Source organism: Leptinotarsa decemlineata, unplaced genomic scaffold (assembly GCF_025532065.1).
Source record: "Leptinotarsa decemlineata unplaced genomic scaffold, Ldec_3_MD MMD2_tig00003557_RagTag_RagTag, whole genome shotgun sequence".
Taxonomy (NCBI): domain Eukaryota; kingdom Metazoa; phylum Arthropoda; class Insecta; order Coleoptera; family Chrysomelidae; genus Leptinotarsa; species Leptinotarsa decemlineata.
In genome coordinates, this window is record NW_027412590.1 from 1,084,197 (window position 1) to 1,106,921 (window position 22,725).

Genomic DNA, 22,725 nt, shown 5'->3' on the forward strand with positions numbered 1-22,725 from the left:
TGTGCGGAGAGATTGGAAGAATCCAACCTCATACACAAGTCAATGACAATTTTCTCGAACAGTCAAGTGAGTTAGGAAGCTCTTGGCTCCTACCGAGCAATGTATACATTGCCAAAAACGGTTCTCCTCGATAGAAAAACTTAACAGATTGTCTCTGGTCTGGATTCCTGCCCTAGCTGCTGACTCCTTGCAAAGGAGAGGGGTTGCGAACAACTTCATCGGACCAGAACCTGTCATTGATATCGCTTTAGGCTTTGCCAAACGAAGATTGAACACCTGGATGGCAAGACTTTTGGCAGGATTGATCCACTCCAAGGTAATTATTCACCTTTTGAAGCTTGATACCAAACAGTTGTTGGACTACAGTAGATATGAACTACGATGTTTAACAGACCTTCTTGAAGGTCACTGTTATTTGGAAAACGATGAAACAGCAGAGCGCATATTCGGTGTCTGCCCCGCTGGGGACCGAATCAGGTTTAAAGAGTTCGGCAGATGCTTACCATCTGACCACTCACCATACAAGTTGATCGACTTCGTTAGGAAGCTGGGTTTATTTGGTCGAGGGTGAATAGATGTGAGCCAGAAGAAACCCTTGCGGGTTGCGGTGGAGGCTGGAATAGATTCACTCACTTTGGACCTAACCTAAAGTAACTTAGTGAAGGGGATAAGGTGTTAGAAGGACACTGAGTTTTGTTATCCAACGTAGCACCATAATGAGTTGAACAAATGTAGGTGAACATAACTGAAAAATGAACATAGAGTGTCGTTTGAGAAAAAACGGTGTTGAGCAATACAACGTCCATTTTCCTTCGTATACAGTTTATGGATTATGTAAAATGCAGTATCATTTATGATTTCTAAACGAGTTGGTATCTTAGCCGCATATGTAATGCGAATTATTTTTGGCACTCCATTCGCATCGAAAAAATGCATTTTTTTCAATGCGTTGGCAGTCCAAGTCTCTGCATATGATGATTCAAATGACAGTGACATCGTAGTTTATATCTACTGTAATCCAACAACTGTTTGGTATCAAGCTTCAAAAGGTGAATACTCACCTTGGAGTGGATCAATCCTACCAAAATTCTTGCCATCCAGGTGTGCAATCTTCGTTTGGCAAAGCTTGAAGCGATGTCAATGACAGGTTTCGGTCCGATGAAGTTGTTTGCAACACCCCTCATTTGCAAGCAGTCAGTAGCTTCATTACTTTCCAGGGCAAAAATCCAGACCAGAAACAATCTATTAAGTTTTCCTATCGAGGTGAGCCGTTTTTGGCAATGTATACGATGCTCGGTAGGAGCCAAGAGCTTCCTACACCACTTGACTCTCCGAGAAAATTGTCACTGACTTGTGTATGAGGTTGGAATCTTCCAATCTTTTCGCACACAATTCGATAGTGTAAATTTCAGCTTGCATAGGTTCCTAGGCAGGTTGATATTTCTGTACTGGGTCTACGACTGAAAACACCTGCACCATTCCGCCCCATTAACTCATACTTACTTTTCACAACACTCCCCTCATTTCTTTCATTTTTCCATCCTACAACACAATATCTTTCAAATAATCTCATGGCGATCACGTTTTTTCGCTTCGATCGATGTGTTTTGAAACAACACCTTGTATTCCCAATTTTGTTCTCATATCATTCCAAGCGCATCCGACTCGTTATCTCTCAAACGCCAACGCCCTTACACTGATAAGCCACTTCCGACTCTGTCATTATTGTTTTTCTCAATACAACTTCGAACAAAACTAAATATGTTTTACAGAACAGTGATCATAATTCAAATGTAAAAACGATTCGAAAAGCAGTGACCGAAGCCATCACTATCAAAAGTTTGCAATTACTTTCAATATCTAACGGGGGTGTTGGGGCTAACGATCGAGTCTATGGCACCAAAGACCTGCGTTCAATTCTCCAACGAAAACTTTTTCATGATGCCATGAAACAAAAATGTGTTGAGCGAAAAGATGGGCGACACGTGACACGTGACTGGGCGGTCTGTCTCGTTGAGGGATACGTCTGGTCGTCTGTCTGCCTGAACTATTTATGTCCACAGAAAATTGAAATTTCCCGCCACGATGTTCTGAGATGCAAAAGTGTGCGCTCTGATTAGCTGGCGAGCTGCGTGACAGTTTGAGGACACAACGTGACAATTTTTTACACTCTGATTAGTTCACCGCTGGGTGACATGACCCCACATGACAATTTGGTATACTCTGGTTGACTGGGTGGTCTATCTGCGTTTTATGGAGAGCCGAGGGGCAACCTGACTGCTATGATGATGTCACAGTCTGCTTGAAATGAGGTAACTCCTACTCTTAACCATTAAAATGTGTTTATATTATTGAAGATAATCACTTGGTGATCGAAACACATGTCGAGGTGTTGAAAATAATGGTTTGGTGTTGGGAAAAAACTTCAGTTATATTCAGTATGAATATGGTTGGTACTATTTTAGAAATGATTCATTATTCGTGCTTGAGAAAGCTATCGTATAGCTAAACACGTGTCAAATCGTGAAATTCATAAAAAATTGTATAATTAAGTTTTTCTCAAGCTTTTGCATATACAGATGTGGAAGATAAATATCGGAACATATAAAATCCAATGCATTCTGGACTATGTCCGCGAAAGCAGTTGACCAGTTCAAAATTAGAGATTTGTTCGCGATGAAATATCAACTATTTAATTGAACCACCGTTCCCCTTTCCGCGCTGTTGCAACTGATCGTTAACACTCGCAGGTAACAAGTCAGTCAATAACAATTGAAAATAAAATAATTTCTTGTGAACTCTAAAATGTTCACGCTCAGAAAGGAAGAAAAAATACAAATTTTAATTAAGTTATATCATGGAATTGGCCGATACTTGATGAAAATCCATAACTAATGTATTCAAAAAAACATTTTATTGTGAGATTTTCACTAAACGATTTAACAAAAACACAACACGTGTTTCGCCATACAAATTTTTGATGAGTGATCGTTTTCTTCACATATGAAACACAATCCATCATCCATTGTTTGATATTGGTTTCGGGCAAATCAACAGCTATATATTTCTGTGCGTACTCAGTAACGACAAAAACTCAATGTTTGGACAAGAATATCAGGATAGTATATTATAGGTCCCTTCTGTATCTATAGTAGCCCTTATGCTGTCAAGTATCTAGAAAGACTACAACATCGAATTATTTCAACAGTTCTTCTATTTCCTATCACTTTTGGGAACATTTGGTTCCAACAGTACCTCTTTCTTTATAGGTTACATTCATCGCAGCAAATAATTTCCCGAAAACAATGAAGCTTCGAGGTCTCAAAATCTTTCTTAAAGTCAGACATACACACATCCTCTATAATATTTTAACACTGCTGTGCTAGTGCGGTCACGAGCCCATTGTGAGTGGGGATACATCATCGTAGAGTGATTCAATCGAATATTTGATATTCTGTAATGACGAAATTTCAATTTTGAATTGGTCTGCTGCTATCGCTACCTACGTCCAGACTGCATTGGGATTCCTATGTTCCGATATTTATTCTCCACATCTGTATATGAAGTTTTCTCGGGAGGCCAGCACAAACTTTCATAACAATCATTTCTAGGATTATCTCAATCTACATGCTATGGCAGATAGTGTATTTTAGCATTGGTGTCAAACTCGTGAGACATTTTCTTCATCCTTGACTAAATGGCGTGATCTGTTTAAAATCTGTTTGAAAAAATGTTTTTCCGTTAACCAGCTGTCGGACCCCTACGAACGATAATCCTCAGAAGTCGAAACTTGTGCGACCTAAGGATTAACGAAGTCTTACATTTTAACGTATGATTCCTAACACGGGTTGGCGATAGCGAGTGAAAATCGATCGTTCAGACTAAGGCTTGAACCACCGACCAACACGGCAGTCAATTCGAGTGAGTGAACAAAGCACCCACGTAGAACCGCCTGGCTACCGACCGACCGATATAAAGATAGTTTTTCGAAGACACATTTCAGAACACGGAGTACTTGCATATTTCAGTCCTTTTGCTCGTTAATATTTTTGTTACATGTTTTCATAACAGTTTTAACAGGCCTTGAGGAACCTCAATCTTGGCCACTACGATCTTCGGACTTGAATCCCTTATTCCATCTGGAGGCATCTCAAATTGAATGTTTATGCAACGAGAGTGACAGATGGAAATGAATTAATGATATTTGTGGTATCATATGCATCATCCAAAGAATTTTGGAAAGTATACGACAATCAATCAGCAGGTTAGGGTTTGAATTTTGAGCATTCACTGAATATTTCGTATTGAATTTCTAGTAAACGAATTAAAAAATCATTATTGCCTCAACTTTTTCAAAAACATACTAAATGAATTTGAAATATTTATCTTTAAACTTGTGATTTCTAGTCCGGGTCAAGTGAAACGCAATGAATATCAATAGGTTCGTTAGTAGGAATCGATCTATATACCCAATTGGCTAACGCTCAGAAGCCTTTTTTATTTATTAGTCAAGAAGAATTACATTTTAAAATAAGACGAATGATTTGTTTGCACTGAAAAGGTCCAGTGGTCCAGTCGTATTATAATGCAACAGGCGAGTCAAGATGGAGATGGAGGTTTGCTTCAGCTTTACTTTTAGTTTTCATATAGTTACTATTTGGGCAAAATTTGAAAACATTTTATTTCAATTTATAAACTTGTACTATTAGTTGTATATAATGATTAGCCTCTGCGACATCAGTGAAATTACTCTTATAAATCTAATTACATCAATAGTAGCCCAAGTTTGATAAGCGAAATATATTCTAAGCAGTGAAACATAACCGTTTATTCATAACAACTTCAACACGCGTTATTCGGAAAAAGGATTTATTAAATTTATTCAATTGAAGTGAAAGTAAAAACTATTTTTGATTTGAATGGATTCAAAGTATGAAGTACTTGATCATAAAACAATATTTTTATAACACATACAAACGTTCTCGGCATATTGTTTAAATTGCAGCAAGCATATTGACACACTAGTTCCAATAGAGATGTATCGACGTACCTGATCAAATTGAGAATATAAGTGAGGTATTCACAAGACAGTGACAACACCTTCAATTATTACCTAGCGAAAGCAATGTATGGTAATATGTATTCTAATTTCGGGAAGAAACAGATTTCTTTAATTCAGATTTTTTAAACACCAGAATTGTCTCTCATACAATTCTTCAGCGTGTTTTGAGAAGATGCACAGGCATTTATATTTGTCACGTAACTCAAGATGTAAATATGGGCATATCAATATCCAGCATTGAAAGTTTTGTCAATTCAGCTAAATAGGTTTTTCTGATGACCACCGTCGTACGTGGACGACGGTTACGAAGAACGGTTTGAGGAATGGGAGGAACGAAGCACCAATGATTTTTTCCTGGCTTTTTGAAAGGCAGAGAAGACAGAAAGTAACATCCAAAATTTGATGTGGAGAAATTCGCCTGTTTCAACGCTATTAATGTATGAACTCCAGTATGAAAACTTAATATTCAACACACTCAAGAAGTAAAAAAAAATAATAAAGACTGATAACATGAAATTTCTATAATGGTTTTACTCAATTGTTTGCTTTCACGCCAAACAAATCTGTAATGTCACCGGGGTTTCTACAAATCTTAGGCGGACGATAGCACATTCATCAGCCTGGTTCCTAACTAATTGTAATGAATCAAATTTCAAAATTTGAAAGATTTTTCCATTACATTTCACATTTTGAATTACGTTTTTCAACTATTCAATGAAATCAAAGTTGGGAATTCCATACAATGAAATATATCAATAAGGTCAATTGTGATAACTACATTTTGTGCGCATGCTCAATTCATGGAATTTTAATCCACTTTCAGTGGCCATTATTTTTATTAAGGCATTGGAGCACAACTGTGTATGAATGGCCACATAATTATTGTGGCCACAAAATGATATCAGTAGGTTGATATGCATTGTAGTTATTTCCGATGATAAGTCGAAAGCTTTGGTGTGTATAAAAAACTTAAAGTAAATTAAACCAGTCTGGAAGAAGACGTGTTTAATTGTCAGAATGAGGTTGATAAATCGGCAATAATATACGATCTATTACTTTTCTTGTTATTTCAAAGATTGAGCTTGATAGAAAATGTTCAAAATAGTGAGATCTAATTTTGAGTGAACACTTCTCAAAGGATTTTGTACAATTCGTTTTCTAACTCATTTTGAAGAGACTTTTAGCATCTGACTCCATATTACATATTGGGATTTTCAATATTTCAATTTATTATAGATTTTGTTTCGATAGATTTCGAAGTAAATTATGAAATTTACTTTGGGAAATGTAGTACAAATGAAACTAATGAAGATTCATTGATTATTGTTTTAACAACGCAGTTGGATATGATGGTGTATGACCAAATAATGATACCTGACACCTTGGAGATGATAAACGTGAAATTTTGAGGTGTGTGAAGTGTGTATGTGGCCACTAAGTGGCATCAGTAGATTGATATGGAGCGAACAGTGCAGTTGCCGACTTCGGTGTTTGTAGAGAAACCAAAAGTACCAGTTGTTTCAAAAATAATCGAAATAAAAACAATATCAACTTTTATAAAAGAACAATACACTGACTTTCTTTACCACCGAGTTGAACTTCGCATTTTATTTTCAATTTATGCAACAATGACTAAACAATTGTGAGAAGAAATATTTCCGAGAATAATAAAGACGTTATTATTATCATTTCTTCTTTCATTTCCAGTATCTTTTCAATCTACTAAGATTTTTCACTGAATCATATATCGAAATTTAATACATTGAAATATACTGCATGAAATCAATGGCGACTACTGCATTATCGAGAGCAAATTTTATTCAAGATTCAGCACTTTAATTTCATGAAAAACTTTTTGTAGTATAAACAAGAGAAAGGTAAAAATTAAAGAGTTCGAAAAGTCCAAAAAGTATTTTGGGATGTTGGTAGAACGACGAAAAGTTCACCAAATAAAACAAGCATCGATTATAAAAGTTTCTATATCAAAATCTTTTTTTTCCAATTTGAAATGCTCGATTAGCATTTGTAGAAATGATCCACTGACAAATAAAATAATTTCTGTTAGAGTTTTTGATACTTTCAGTTGTTTCGAAAATAATCAAAATGAAAAAATCTATATTGCCAGCTTTCAAAAAATTTTATATAAACACTATATAAACCAAGTGTATATGGCCACATAATGATACCTGAAATAATGTCCTTGGAGATAATGACCTTGAAATTTTGAGGTGTGTGAATTGTGTATGTGGCCACAAAATGACATCAGTGGGTTGACCTGCAGTTACCGTTGAGGTGTGGTCATGGCCACAGATGTCTGTTTTGATTAAAAGTCACCGGCTTCGGTGTGTAAAGAAGAACTGGAAATAGCTGGGTATTCACCTAATAAGCCTCTACCGCCTGGTTATAATAACTTCGAAGACCCCACAATTCACACCAGGGCGTGGTGTCCACACTACTATTGCGCGACAGGTATGTGTGTGTGTGTGTGTGTGTGGGTGTGTGGGTGTGCATTAGTGACATATCCAAGAACATATTTGAGGTGACATCCAAAGAATAAAATATTAGAAGTGAGTAGATTTAAATTTACTCTTATTGATACACTATAAATGCTATGGTTGAAATTTTATGAGAGAGGAGTAAAATTGTTATCATAATTATGGAGGTGGTTAGAATTTATCATAATAATGAGACCAACCTTCTGATTGGATATGAAAACCACAAAAGTTGTAAGAAATAACATTTTGAATATTCCAAGTGTAGATAGTAGTTGAAAAGTAACAACAAAAAAACTATAGAATTCAACACTAGTCAAGAATTCCAATACAAAATTAATTGGTGAAGAAATCAACAACAAGACTTATGAAAAGTTTTTCAAAATTCCACTACAAAATAGGGAGTTGAAGAATAGTGAAATAAATTTCTGTAGATACTTGTTGAATGTTTCTCACTAGGAGATCTAATATTCTAGTACAAGATTTATGGTGTGGAAAAAATATGAAAGCTACAGCTAATTTTATAAAAAAATCCACAACCAAATTTATGAACTTTGATTTAAAAAATACAAGTTGGAACATTCTTCAACAACAATACGAAAATTGTAAAAAAGTGTTTTCCCAATTGCACTACAGAATGTTTTGAAAATTGATTGATTCAATTCTCGTCGTGGTAACAGCTGAAGAAGTAGTTGTTTTCTGACGAGTATTCACCATAATAGGTGTATATGAGAATAAAAAAATGTGTTTATCATTACAAAAGAATTTTTGTTTATTTGACAAAACTTTATGAAAATTAAGTATTATGAATGATCACGATGGAAAATGTTTTCATTATAAAGTTCAGAAACACGTATATTTTTTAGCCATACCAAATGGAATTTAATCTTTATAGAATTCTCATTATAGTATCTACGATATTAATATATATTTTGATTAGAGTTGTTCAGGAAATAGTTATGAAATTTAATGTGAAATTTGGTTTCAAATAGTAGATAGTTGAATATTCAGAAATTCTCGTTTCATTTCACATTTCAAGTCGAGAATGAAATATGATATTGGGAAGTATGAGGCGGATAATTGTCACGGTTATTAGGTCATCTACATAAAAAACGAATTGATACACTACAAATACTATGGTGAACATTTTACGAGAGAGGAGTCAAACTATTATCATAATTATGGAGGTGGTGATGAAGTGGTAGAATTTTTCATAATAATGAGACCAACCTTCTGATTGGATATGAAAACCACAAAAGTTGTAACAAGTAACAATTTAAATGTTCCAAGTGTAGAAGTAGTTGAAATGTAACAACAAAAAACAACATACAAAATTATTTGGTGTAGAAATCAACAAGACTTGTAAAACGTTTTTTCAAAATTCCACTATAAAATAAGGAGTTGAGGAATAGTGAAATAAATTTCCGTAGATACTTGTTAAATGTTTCTCACTAGGAGATCCAATATTATAGTACAAGATTTATGATGTGGAAAAAAATATGAAAGCTACAACTAATTTTATAACAAATTTCACAACCAAATTTATGAAAATTGATGGAAAAAATACAAGTTGTAACATTCTCCAACAATTACAATACGAAAATTGTAAAAAAATTTTTGCCCTATTCCACTACAGAATGTTTTGAAAATTGATTGATTCAATTCTCGTCGTGGTAATAGCCGAAAAAGTAGTTGTTTTCTGATGAGTATTTACCATAATAAGCGTATGTTGTAGGTATATATGAGAGTTACAAATGTTATTATTATTACAAAACAAGTTTTGTTCATTTGAAAAAAAATCTATGAAAACAAAGTATTATGAACGCTCATGAGCAAAAATGTTTTCATGATAAAGTTTAGAAACAAACGTATATTTTTTCGCCATCATTGACTGCAAACATTATCCGGTTATAACTGATAAAATGTATGTATTGAATCATATTCCAACTTGAAAATATTATAATCGCACTCAGATGAGATGCATACGCTATATTTAGAATTGTATCAGTTTAAATATTTTGTCTCAATGAATTGGGCTGTTGTTTGTATACTGATTAAAGTCATATATTTGAAACATTTTTCGATAAAAGTCAGGTATAAACAGTGGTTTTCATCCAGAGAAATTGTTACTTGAAGTTTATTAAAGAACTGTATTTTTTCTAGTTGTTTATATGTATACACATCCTTTTAGCTAACGATTATTCAAGGCAATTTTGAAAACCTCATAATTTAGGCATGATACTATCCATATGAAGTTGTATTTCGATACAACATTTTTCATTGTTCAGTTCAAACAATTTTATTGAATTATTTTCACTCCAACAAGTCTATATGCGTAATTGCACCAAAGTCGTGTTTCAATGCACCATTTTCTCTCTGCTTCGTTCGAAAATTTCTATTGCTGACTTCCATTCACATGAAATCGTGTTTCAATAAATTTTTTATCGTTTAGTACGAGTTCAATCTTTCATATAATATTTTTGTTTGTTTATTTAAAAATTGTCTAAGATGTCGCATTGAAGTGAAAAATATATAGCATGACCTTTTAAAAAAGTGTATACAGGATGTTTCATTGATGTTTGTTAAAAGCAAAATTATACAAGGTGTTTCAAAATATAATACAATAAAATGATAATATAAGATGACGCGGATCTCAGTTTTCAACGTGCGATCCCTCAATGTTTACATGATGTCTCAAAATGCATCATTCTAAAAAAACATGCCTGCATTAATGTGTTCCAAAAAAACAAGGCGACTGGAGTGTAACGGGAGCCTTAATTTTCAACGTGCAATCCCATTGAAATAAACGAAGTATACAGGACGTCTCATTGAGAAGAAAATCATATACAGAACGTTCCAAAAAACAAGGCGACTGGAGTTTGATGAAAGCCTCAGTTTTCCGTGTGCAATTCCATTAAAAAAAAAACAATGTATACAGGCCGTCTGCAAAAAACATGGCGACTGGAGTTTGATGAAAGCCTCAGTTTTCCGTGTGCAATCCCATTGAAAAAAAACAATGTATACAGGCCGTCTGCAAAAAACATGGCGACTGGAGGATGACTAGGACCTCAGTTTCGAACGTGTGATCCCTCAATACAAAATTTTTTCTCCGCTTCATTCAAAATTTTAATTGATGTCCATTCAGATGAGCTCATGTTTTAATACATTATTCATCTTTAGTAAGCAGAGTTCATTCTTACATCCATTTTTTGTTTGTTCACTTCAAAACATTTTTATTGATATATGTCACTACAAAAACTACAAATATGCACAATATATTCTCTGAATGGAAACCTTCAACTATAATGACTAATTGTACTGAATATTAACTAGCGATTCGAAATAACATTCCCTAATGAGTTTTGAATAATTATGTTAACATACAACGTTGATCAATGATTTTAATATCTGATTAAAAAAAAGGGGTTGGTGAGTGTGCATTCACAAATGTTGAGAAAAGTAAAACGTTTCCGCTATGCATCCTCATTATTTGAAAAGAGGTTGTTGGTAAAAAACTATGATTGGAATAAAACACATTTTAAATGAGCAATATTTAATATGTATTGAATACAAGAGGGCCTCTACATAGTCTATGAGTCACGATTATTTCATTTTCTCCTTTGGAACTACTTGACTTTGAATTACCCTGTTGTTCTACGTCATCAACATAACTGTGAGCTTTTATATTAGTATTCTTTATGCGCTGCTCACTGTGGGTTTTGCGTTGAGTATTCCTTCTTCTTTTTGGTGGAAACAATAATGAAATGATGTTTCGATACTTCCATGAGCGGTTGGCGTTCACTGGTCCATTGGATTTATATCTTTGTTTGTGGGCATTGGTGATTCTTAAAATATTTTTGTATACAATCAAGTCTTTAGCTGTATAATGTCGAGGAACACGTTTCAATAATAGTTGAAGTAGTCCTTGCGAAAGATTGAAATGTTCGTTCTTTATAACAAGTTCATCGTTTTCATATTGTACAGGGGTATTGCCGATAACATATCCATTTTCGAAACGGAGCCCATATATATCAGATTCGATCGTTCTTTGCTGTTCTGAAATCCCCTTTTGTTGGGGAACTGGTTCCTTCGCCGCGCATTTATTGAATGTCGTGTTATCTGACATATTGACTGCAACTAAATTATTTTCATTGAACAAGTCTATATATGCTTAACCGCCACATATTTGACCAACTGCGCTTAGCGAAACTGATACTTAGTACGCCGAACCAAGCCATACTGCGCAAAGAGTAACTGCGCAACACCAAACTATACCGCGCTCGTTGAGGGTAGTCATTGGCCGTTCAATCTCGACAAAGTCTGAATATCGTTAGGAGAAAACCACTCCCACCTACGAGCATTCAATTACATCACCATATAAATTCAAGTCAATTATTATATCTCATATCCTGCACTGCCTGGGGCCAGTGCGCGCAGACATACAGAAAGAAGATCCAAGCATTTATGAACACGAGCGTAAGGGCCGCCGTAAATGCACCGTATTACATCCCGAACAGATTCATATACAGGGATCTAGGACTGGACACGCAGTATGTGGACGTGTATATGAGAGAACATGCAGAAAGCACGTTCGATAGAATCAGATCGCATTTAAATCCAGCGTTTCGCGATCTACACGATGCGTTGAACATGGATGACCCCAGGTTCCGAGAAAGGGACAAACATCCAAGGCCGACCAGACAAAATCAGAGACCGCCCCCACGAGTCGCCGTCAGGCGGCTCAGGCAAGTATAAAAATTTTAAGTGTTTCAACCATATACTCTCTTACAGGAAAACCGCGATTCAATTTCAAAATCACATTTCTCAGCTTCACTGGGAAACGCCCGACTATCACAACTATGGCCGCCGTTAGCTTTGGGGGCCCCCATGCAAAAATTCAATTAGGAATACCGCGACAAACAAGAGCCAAATAAAATTTAAACCGAGAAGTTAGATAGGGAAATAAAAGCACCTAAAGGCTGGTTTCCAACCAAAAGAGGTTAGATATCAATCTTGCTGAAGTGCCAGCAGCTGGATTGAGGACCGTTTCCTTAAGAAACGGGGGTGGAAGGAAAGGGTCGCCAGGTCCAAACCTGCGGAAGCATTTCCGTAAGGAGGGAGCTTGCGACCTGGGCACACAACCCGGGAGGGGCATGGGGGTATCTCATATCCCACTCAAGAGGGAGTAAAAATGAGAAAATATTAATTTTCAATCATAATTATCGTTCTGCAAAGGCATTGGTTCAATGAATCTCCTTATCTACTGGTTTATATTCTTACAGTGTAATTGCATAGGAATGATTTTAAAATTTTTTGTCAAGTTATTGAAAAAAAAAGTCTAATATTTTTATATTTTTTTATTATGGATATCTAAACATTGGACACATCATTATATCCCAATATATACAACCACATTTTTCAAATAACAATTCAGATTCCTTATTACTGCAAAAAGCTGTAAATTCTTCGTGATTCTTAATGTGAGCGATAAGTTTTGTAGCATATCCGTTTCTGCGGTACTCCTCCAACGTATGAATATAATTGAGAGTTTTTGGGTTAGAATGTTTTTTCAAATAGTCGAAATCCATGGTTGACAGCAGCGCAAATGCTATTGGTTTATCGTTGACGTAAATAATGTAACAGGAGATTGTTTTATCGCAATACCACTGTCGAATAAAATCACTTTCAATATTCAACTGTCTAATTTTCTCAGCAGCTTGATGACCGAAAAATAACCGTATTGCTTCCATCTTTGATAATAGCTGGGTATGAACTGAGTGATGCGGATTTTATTTATGAAATAAACCGTCAATTATCCCCACCCCCTTTTTATATCAAGCAGCATAATATGTAGTTTAGCGATATGTATTCAGTTGCTTTGCGCTATTCATTAGTCTTCTTCAGAACGTTGAACGTTCAACACTTAACTTTTTTGTAATTACAGCATGTCAATGTTTGCTGATCTTGTGCGATATATTACCACCATCCTGGGGCTCATAACTCCAAATTATGATGATGAGATTGCTCAAGAGGGCCTTGACGAGTGTACCAAGGGTATGAGGAGGATTCGCAAAGCGATGAAGAATGCAACTTCTGTGGGGGAGAAGCAACATTTAGAAGCGTGTTTGAGGAACATTACAACGATGCGTAATGAATTCAAAGATATGCAGAAAAAGGGGGCAGGGCATTCTTCTCGACATGAAACAGCATGGAATCGTGTTCATTGGGATGACACTGACTCAGCTTTCAGTAGCCGAATCCAGTCTGGCGTAATCTCAAATCTTAAACATAAGGACCCAAGGTCTTTCTTGATTGACTCAAATGCTATCTTTAAACGCCGCATTCATGATGCCCTCAGAAAGGATGAATTTGTGAAAGTTAATATGATTTTCTGTGGTGAATTTGAAATAGCGAAGTACTACGAGATCACAAGTATTTCACCACCTCTAACTCCCCAATTTACCGAGACACCAATCTGGATGAATGGTTCCACCATAACATTATTGAGCCAATAATGAAAGATCTCGAGGAGTTCCAAGAACGTGATTCCGACTGGGCGCTGAAAAAAGTGGTTAATCTGGGTGTTAACATCAACAAGTTTACTCCTCAGATTGGCTCTTCCTACATTGAGTTGCCACCTCAGATCCGAAAGAAGCATGCATGTATCAATGTTAAAAATGATGACCAAGCTTGCTTCACCTGGGCTGTCAATTCTTCTCTGTATCCTGTGCAGAAAAATGCTGATCGTACTTCATCTTATCCCCACTATTCAACGGTATTGAAGCTGAAAGGTATCCAGTTCCCTATAACTTTGAAACAGATCCCCAACTTTGAGAAGCAGAATAACGTTTCCATCAATGTTTACATCCTTCAAAAGAAATGTAAAACATTCATTACCCAACCTACATATCTCACAATGGCAAAGAAAGATAGACATGTGAACTTACTGCTGATTCAAGACAATTATGATGAATCTGAAACTGCAGTCCGCTATCACTACGTATGGATAAAGAACTTATCAAGGCTCATATCGAAACAGTTGAGTGGAGCACATGGTCAAAAGTCCTTTTGTGATCGCTGCCTACATTACTTTCGATCCCAAGAGAAATTACAGAAACATACTGAGGATTGTGTGAAAATGAATGAAGCAGCTATAAAGATGCCAGAGCCTGGAAAAGATATTTTGAAATTTTAAAATTTCAAAAACAAAGAAAGGGCCCCATTCATGGTTCATGCCGACTTGGAAAGTGTTTTGAAACCCACTGGAGATAAAAAGAAACCTCAGCATCATATTTCTGCTGCAGTTGGTTACTACTTGAAGTGCTCATACGATGACACTCTATCCTTCTATAGGGCATATCGTGGAAAGGATTGTATGCAATGGTTCGCTGATGAGATGAGTCAACTAGCTGAAGATATGACTACAGTGTTTTGGTGTCCATTCGACATCGATATGACTGTAGAGCAAGAAGTTGAGTTTCGAAGAGCCACACACTGCCACATCTGCGAAGAACCCTTCACTCCCGAAGATAAGAAAATACGCGATCATAACCATCTCATACCATGTGATAATTATCGTGGCCCCGCGCATGGAGGGTGTAATATAAACTATAAGGACTCTCATACTATTCCTGTTGTTTTTCATAACTTGAGTGGATATGACGCACACTTCATCGTTGGAGACATCGCTACAAGAATAGCTGGAAAGGTTGATCTACTCCCGATAACCAAAGAGAAGTATATTTCCTTCACAAAACACGTTGACGATACACCAATTCAATTCAGATTCATCGACTCGTTCCGTTTCATGGCTTCTTCATTAGATAAACAAGCATCGTATCTTCCAGAGTTCCCCATTCTAAAGTCACAGTTTGCCGATATGCCTATGGAACACTTCAAACTTTTAACGAAGAAAGGAGTTATGCCATATGATTATATAGATTCGTTTAGTCGATTCGATGAACCAGCTTTACCATCTCAGGATAAGTTTTATAATAAACTGGAAAATAAGCTCTGCCCCCGACGTTTTTATCAACGAGCTCAGGATGTATGGACCACCTTCAACTGTCAGAATCTAGGTGATTATGTGGACTTATATATGAAGACTGATATTCTCCTGCTAGCTGATGTCTTCGAAATGTTCAGAACTTGCATCCTCAACTCACATAAACTCGATCCTGCACATTATTTCACGTTACCCGGCTACACGTGGGATGCTATGCTGAAGTATACAGGGATTGAGTTGGAACTTCTCACCGATGTTGATATGTTCCTCTTTGTTGAGCGTGGAATACGAGGGGGGCTCAGCCAAGTTTGCTCAAAAAGGAGATCGCATGCAAATAACAAGTACATCAACAATTACGATCCTTCCAAACCAACAACATTCATGATGTACTATGATGTCAACAATCAGTATGGGTGGGCAATGAGCCAATATCTTCCATATGGAGGCTTTGAGTGGACAGATTCAAACATAGATATCACTCAAATTCCTGATGATGCCAATAAAGGATACATTTTGGAAGTGGACTTGGAATATCCCCAGCATTTGCATGACAAACATAAAGATCTACCATTTTGCCCGGAACATATATGTCCTAAGACGAGAAAACCTCCAGTAAAGGCTAAACAGCTTTCAAAGTTGATGGCTACTTTACAACCGAAGGAGAAATATATCATACATTACAGAGCATTGAAGCAGGCTTTAGCACATGGATTGATAATGAAGAAAATCCATCGAGTGTTGAAATTTAACCAAAGTCCATGGCTGAAGTCCTATATCGATTCACATACAAAGTTACGCGCAAAGGCATCAAACGAGTTTGAAAAAAATTTATACAAGTTAATGAACAATGCAGTCTTCGGTAAAACTATGGAGAACGTTCGGAAAAGGGTTAACATCAGACTTCTCACCGAATGGAGTGGTAGATATGGAGCAGCAGCTTACATTGCTAAGCCTGAGTTCAAATCTTGCACCATATTCAATGAAAACTTGGTGGCTGTTGAGCTTAATAAGCTGCAAATTTTCCTAAACAAGCCTATATATGTAGGACAAGCTATTTTGGATTTGGCAAAGACAACCATCTATGACTTCCACTATGGATATATGATGGAGCGTTTCGGAGACGGCTGTACCGTTATGTATACCGACACCGATTCTCTCATATACGAGCTGCGACAAGACCCCTACGAGATAATGAAGCGAGACTGTCATCAACGCTTCGATACTTCGGATTATCCATCCAACAATCAGTTCAACGTTCCTTTGGTGAATAAAAAAGTGCTGGGTATGATGAAGGACGAGAACAATGGCGTACCGATGACGGACTATGTTGGACTTCGTTCTAAATTATATGCAACAAAGGTACTAACCACTGAGGGTGATTATGAGAAGGAAAGAAAAAAATTGCTGAATGAGGGATATGATGAAGATGAAATTGCGATGGAATTGAAGAATTTGGGGAGCACCAAGAAAGCGAAGGGAGTTAAAACATCGGTTGTGAAAACGACAATCACATTTGATGATTATGAAGAATGTCTCAACAATTGGAAATGTATGAGTGTCACTCAGAGACTAATTCGCTCTGATAAATATCAAGTGCACTCCATCGTCCAGGAGAAGATCGCCCTTTCCCCTGAAGATGATAAAAGATATCTAATACCCGATTCTGATGAAACTTTACCATGGGGGCATTATTGCATAGCCGAAGAAATGGATATATCATAACTTTGTAAATTCATTAAAATAAAATGTATGATTTGATATTGACTATTTCTGCTCACTCCCGCAATGATAAATCTCTTAAAAAATTATTACTTCTCAAATGTTGGAAACGCCTGCATGTAAAACTTTTTTCAATCTCATTGGCCATGATGTAAATTCGATATTAGGTATTTCTGAACACTCCCCCTACGATGACAAAATTTAAGTATTAGTGCACAAGCAGTAACTTCAAAGAAACTTTTTTTGTGGTTATGATATGCCTACTGGGGAAACTTCCACAATAAAAAAAAATAACGCATGCGCAGTCCTACCTCCTGGGTGATGTGGAAACGGACTTTGCAAATTGTCATCTTGGAGGAATGTACAGAATTTCTTATACTCGGTCAACTTCAACAGTTGTCATATACCTTCTTCACATAATGAACTTGACATAAATTTCTTGCTCTATAACACAACAAACTTTTCTCCTAATAACACGTCTGAGGAACTTCACGGGTTCTATTTCCTATTACAAACAGTTTACCGCCTTTCTGTTAGACGATATTCCTATTTTTTCAAATATTTGATTAGCGAAACATCCTAAATAATGCTTTGAAGAAAATGCTTTCGATATTTCGAATACTATGCATAGTAATTTTGATATGAATTTTATTGGCTGTATTTTCAGACGAAAATTGATTGGAACCGAAAAATCGGTTCTATTTTATAAGCGATTTTCAATCTTTCGGTCATGCGTTATTTGTTTGGAAAATGTGTGGCAAAAATAACTTTTTTTCGAAGCGATTAGAGTGCCTGAATTGATTGTTTCAACGCATTGAAATTTTGCGGAATATTTTATGTGATAATCGCGGCATAAATTAACGTTTAATCGCGCTGAATTTTCGACATTTTGTTAAAGCGATTCTCATGTCATTTCTGCATCATTTCCCGTGACGCATTACAATGCAAATCATATGGGTTTTTAGAAGAAATGAGACTTTTAAAAAATGCATATTACCCTGTATATTTTGATGACAGACATGTTTTTTTTTCTTCCACGCCCGTGGTCATGTTTTTTCCTTTGATTCAATTTTTTTCATTTATTATTACTACTATACCGTTATTTTCCACGCTGACGTATTTGTATATGTACATGTTTTTTTTTCCTTAAACGATGTGACGTCCTGTATGGCAACCATGTTTTTTTCTATTACGTTGACAAATATTACCCTCCCGCGTGTTTTCTTTACCCCCACTCCACCATTTCCCAACGTTTCTCTTTGGGATAGTGCCCCCTGGCATGTTTCTTTCTTGAATGAGACATTCTGTATAAATTGAAGAATCATACGTTGAAACGATAGAGCCCCGTTAAACTACAATGTTTCTTAAATTACGTATTTTGAGACACCCCGTATACAATGACGGATCGCAGGTTGTCATATTTTTCCTTAAATCTGATTCATTATTATAAAATATATCATTTTCGCGCTTCCAATTTTCGTCGAGTAGTTCACGATTAATTCCAAAACCGGCAACGCTACATTACTCCATAAACATTGATTTATTGTACAACTGGCAACGCCGAACCTGCCATGCTGGCATGTATTCACATTTGACAGATGCCGTCTTATGAGTCTAGTGTTTACAGTGTCCTTCTTCAACCAATAGATAGTTCAGCTAGTGACTCATAGATGACTCTGTGTGTTCCATAACTTTGGTGTTTCCATATACTTTTGTATCGATGAATCGAGCGCCTATTTTTGTGCGGTTACTGATAACAGGACATGGAACAATTCTGTACGATAAATTATTCAAATGAATCTCTCAATATACGCAAAGCCACGTAAATTTGTGCATCGATTACGTCACACGCGCCTCTCGCTCTTACACACATGCCCATCTTTACATGAAATATTAATTATTTCCCAAATCTAAGTATATTTTCCTATCTTCAATATGATAATGACAATTACATTCTATGGAAATCAAAAATAAAAATGCTGTCAAGTATAATGAATGAGTCAATTTCGGTCCCGACAAAACTAACGCTGTAAATACACAACATTCGCAGTTAACTTCAATATCTTACGATGGTGTAGAGGCTAAGGACAATGTCTACGGCGCGGACGACCCAGGTTCGAATCTCATAACTATAAACTTTTTTTAATTAAAATCACGTGACTGAAGGGGGCCGAGGGAGCTGATAGGTTAGGTGGAGTACCAAGGGGGCCTGAGCGGTGATGTGGAGTACTAGGGGGGGCGAGGGCAAGGGGGTCGAGTTCCATGCTTGAATCGCTACGATACTCGTTCCATCCTGCGTCGATGACGTCACACGTTTCCCCCTCACAGACACCGTCCTGCACCCTCATTGACATTTGACAGTTGCACAGACACCGATCCGTATTGACAAACATCATAAAACCGGCAACTGCGCATATTGCGTCGCATGACAACACCCATATGTCTAGTGTTTACAGTGTTCTTCTTCAACCAATAAATAGTTCAGCTAGTGACTCATAGGTGGCGCCAGTGTGGTGTACTCGCGACGATGCATCTGGGTCACGTGACAATTTGGAGCGCTCTGATTGGACTCTGCCGTACGCGTGACCTTGAAAGGAACCAAAAATTGCAGAATGAACCTTAGCCGTTTTCCATGTTAATCTCCATAAGGAATGAGCCAGAACTCCTATAGCCTATTTACTCATTCGTTATAATTTGAACCGTCAGACAATTGAACACATGCATTATTTTCATGACTCATGGTTCTTCGGTAAGAATTCACTTGGGTCATAGGAATTGTCACATTACAACAATTGCACGTATACATAGGTGTTGCATTATCCACTCTCACCCGTTTCACTGCAGGCCCTCCTTGGCAACTCTGGAACTGATGCCGAAGAAGATTATCACTACGAGTGAAAGATTTACCACAATCACAGGAATACATTTTCTATGATACGTTCTCACTAACTCACTTGATGTAAACTAACATAACCTACACTGGCCCGCTTCTTAAATACACTCTGATCGTATCCGTCAAGACGACATAGCCATCCCCACCTCTCAGTTACATGCACCAACTCAATCTCTAAGTTGAACACATTAACGGATGCCGATATGAACAGACAGCGTTGCGCGTTGCGTACAGGACAGATGTCGAGACAGAAGTGAGGACATACCGATGAATACGCATTACTCAGCCATACGCCGTGGAGTGCACATCTCGCTCTCCTACTGCTGAACGGTTGCAGCTGTCACACCACTAACTTGGTGGGCTCACACCGATGGAACATTTAATACTTGGAGGATCTTTGAAGTATGCAGACATATGTTTGTATACAGACATGCACATGATAAACCCTGTACCTTGCCTGCTGTGACGTCACACCGCTTGGTGGACTCACACCGATGAAACATTCATTACTTGGATGATCTTTGAAATATGCCCCAACAACCAAATGCAATTACGTCATTACGTCACACACACACAAAATCTCGAAAAAATTCTGAATGGTCCATGCACCAGACATTTCAAGATCACATCACCTTGATTTCACTAAACCAACAAAAATAAGCAATTGATACGTCATAGTGGTGGGGGGAGGCCATGAATCAGCTGTAAACATCTACTGTCATGTCACTAATAGAGTGAATCGATTGGAAAAGTTTTCCAGTATTGAAGGTGTAGTACCTGAGGATGAAATTGACGATCTCAAAACTTTCCAATCAGGATCATTTTGACGTTACAAGCTGTTCTATTCCATTCCACCCGATGTTCACCGTCTGATTTTGAAATGTGTTCTGATAATTTTGATCCGAAACGTACAAGATAAGTATTATTCCTTAATATTTTTTTGATAAGCAAAATTGTTGAATACGACGAGTTACTGATAAATAGAAGATTTTCTTTGTGAAAAATACTTTGATTTTTACGCAGTAACTTATCGAGGTAAACTTAAAAGTTTGCCCTTCTACACTTGTATAAAGTTCTCCATTCTAATTTTCATATTTTTCAGATTGTGGAAGGTAATAAATACCCAAAAAATGTCGATAAAAAACTGATTTTTTTCCTCCACAAAAATAACTTTCATTGAATATCAAATCATCTGACAAATCAATAGTAAATTCAATATTTCTCACCCCGGTAAATGATAAGGAAATTAAAAATATTATATCAAAATTAAAAAACAATTGTGCACCTGGTCCCGATGGAATTAGTTCCAAACTTATAAAATCTCTACACCTGTATTTGGTACAACCCCTTGTCTATATAATCAATTTAATATTCAAAACTGGCAAAATACCACTGCAATGGAAATATTCCATAGTCACTCCCGTTTTTAAATCTGGTGATAAATCCAATCCCAGCAACTATCGACCAATTTCTGTCATAGATAATTTTGCTAAGATATTGGAGCATGCTCTCAAAATTCGCCTACTGGAATTTTTTCAAAAAAATGAGGTATTAACAGAAAGGCAGTATGGATTCATTAATGGAAGTAATACTGAACTAGCTGTTTTAGAATTATTTAAGCAAGCATCGGATGCCTTAGACAATTCAAGAAAGTGTCTTGCATTTTTTTTTGATTTGGCCAAGGACTTGGATACAATTTCTCATGAAGCACTCTTGAATAAACTGAATTTGTATGGTATACGAGGACCAGCAAATAATGTTTTTACAGATCATCTTTCTTGTAGAACCCAACGGGTCAAAATAGGTAACAATGTTAGTGAACTGGCTAAAATCTCTAGTGGCGTACCTCAAGGTACCGTTTTAGGCCCAATACTATTTTTAGCATATATTAATAGTTTAAGTCGCATAAATAATTTCAAAGGGCACCTCATATCATATGCTGACGATACTGCAATTATCTGTATAGGTGATACATGGCAACAGGTATATAAAGTAGCAGAAGAGTGTTTGGGTAAAATACAAATTTGGTAAAGTAACAATCTTCCCAACCTTAATGTTGAAAAATCGAAATTTATTACTTTCACTCTTCTGAGCAACCGCCAACCTGTCCAACAAAAAATTTATTTACATATGCCAAAGTGAATGTCCATATATTGAAAAAGTAACTAAACTAAAGTATTTAGGAGTTGTGATGGACCAACATCTGAGATGGGATGAACATTTGCTATATATAGTAAAAAGATTTAGACATATTAGCTATAAAATGTATGAACTTAGGGATATACTCACAAAAAAAAGCTTAATTATCGTTTACAAATCTCTTGTTGAGTCAGTTATACGATATTGTATCACAGTGTGGGGTGGAATATTTGAGAATGTGCTAAATATTGTACAGGTGCTCCAGAATACAGTTTTAAAAATAATGTTGAAAAAAAACAGACAATTTTATACAGAAAAACTCTATTCTGAAACTAATCTGCTTGATATAAGAATTTGTATGCACACCAGTGTCTTATATGGATATACTCAAACAATATCAATTATTCTAAGGCAA

General features: G+C 36.4%; 2 protein-coding genes across 2 annotated transcripts in view; one reads left to right on the top strand and one right to left on the bottom strand.

Moving 5' to 3' along the window:
- Positions 1 to 22,725, bottom strand: part of LOC111512315 (alkaline phosphatase) — a 952,023-nt gene that overhangs the window by 286,000 nt on the left and 643,298 nt on the right. The window lies entirely within an intron of this gene.
- Positions 7,148 to 17,317, top strand: LOC141483493 (uncharacterized). Its single transcript, XM_074178165.1, has 2 exons — positions 7,148 to 7,629; positions 13,499 to 17,317. Exon 2 carries the CDS (start codon positions 14,780 to 14,782, stop codon positions 17,279 to 17,281), a length of 2,502 nt encoding a protein of 833 aa, XP_074034266.1. The 5' UTR covers positions 7,148 to 7,629; positions 13,499 to 14,779; the 3' UTR covers positions 17,282 to 17,317.

Bases quoted from the DNA above. Each gene is read 5' to 3' on its own strand.
- LOC141483493 (XM_074178165.1), top strand. From the start codon at position 14,780: ATGGTTCATGCCGACTTGGAAAGTGTTTTGAAACCCACTGGAGATAAA.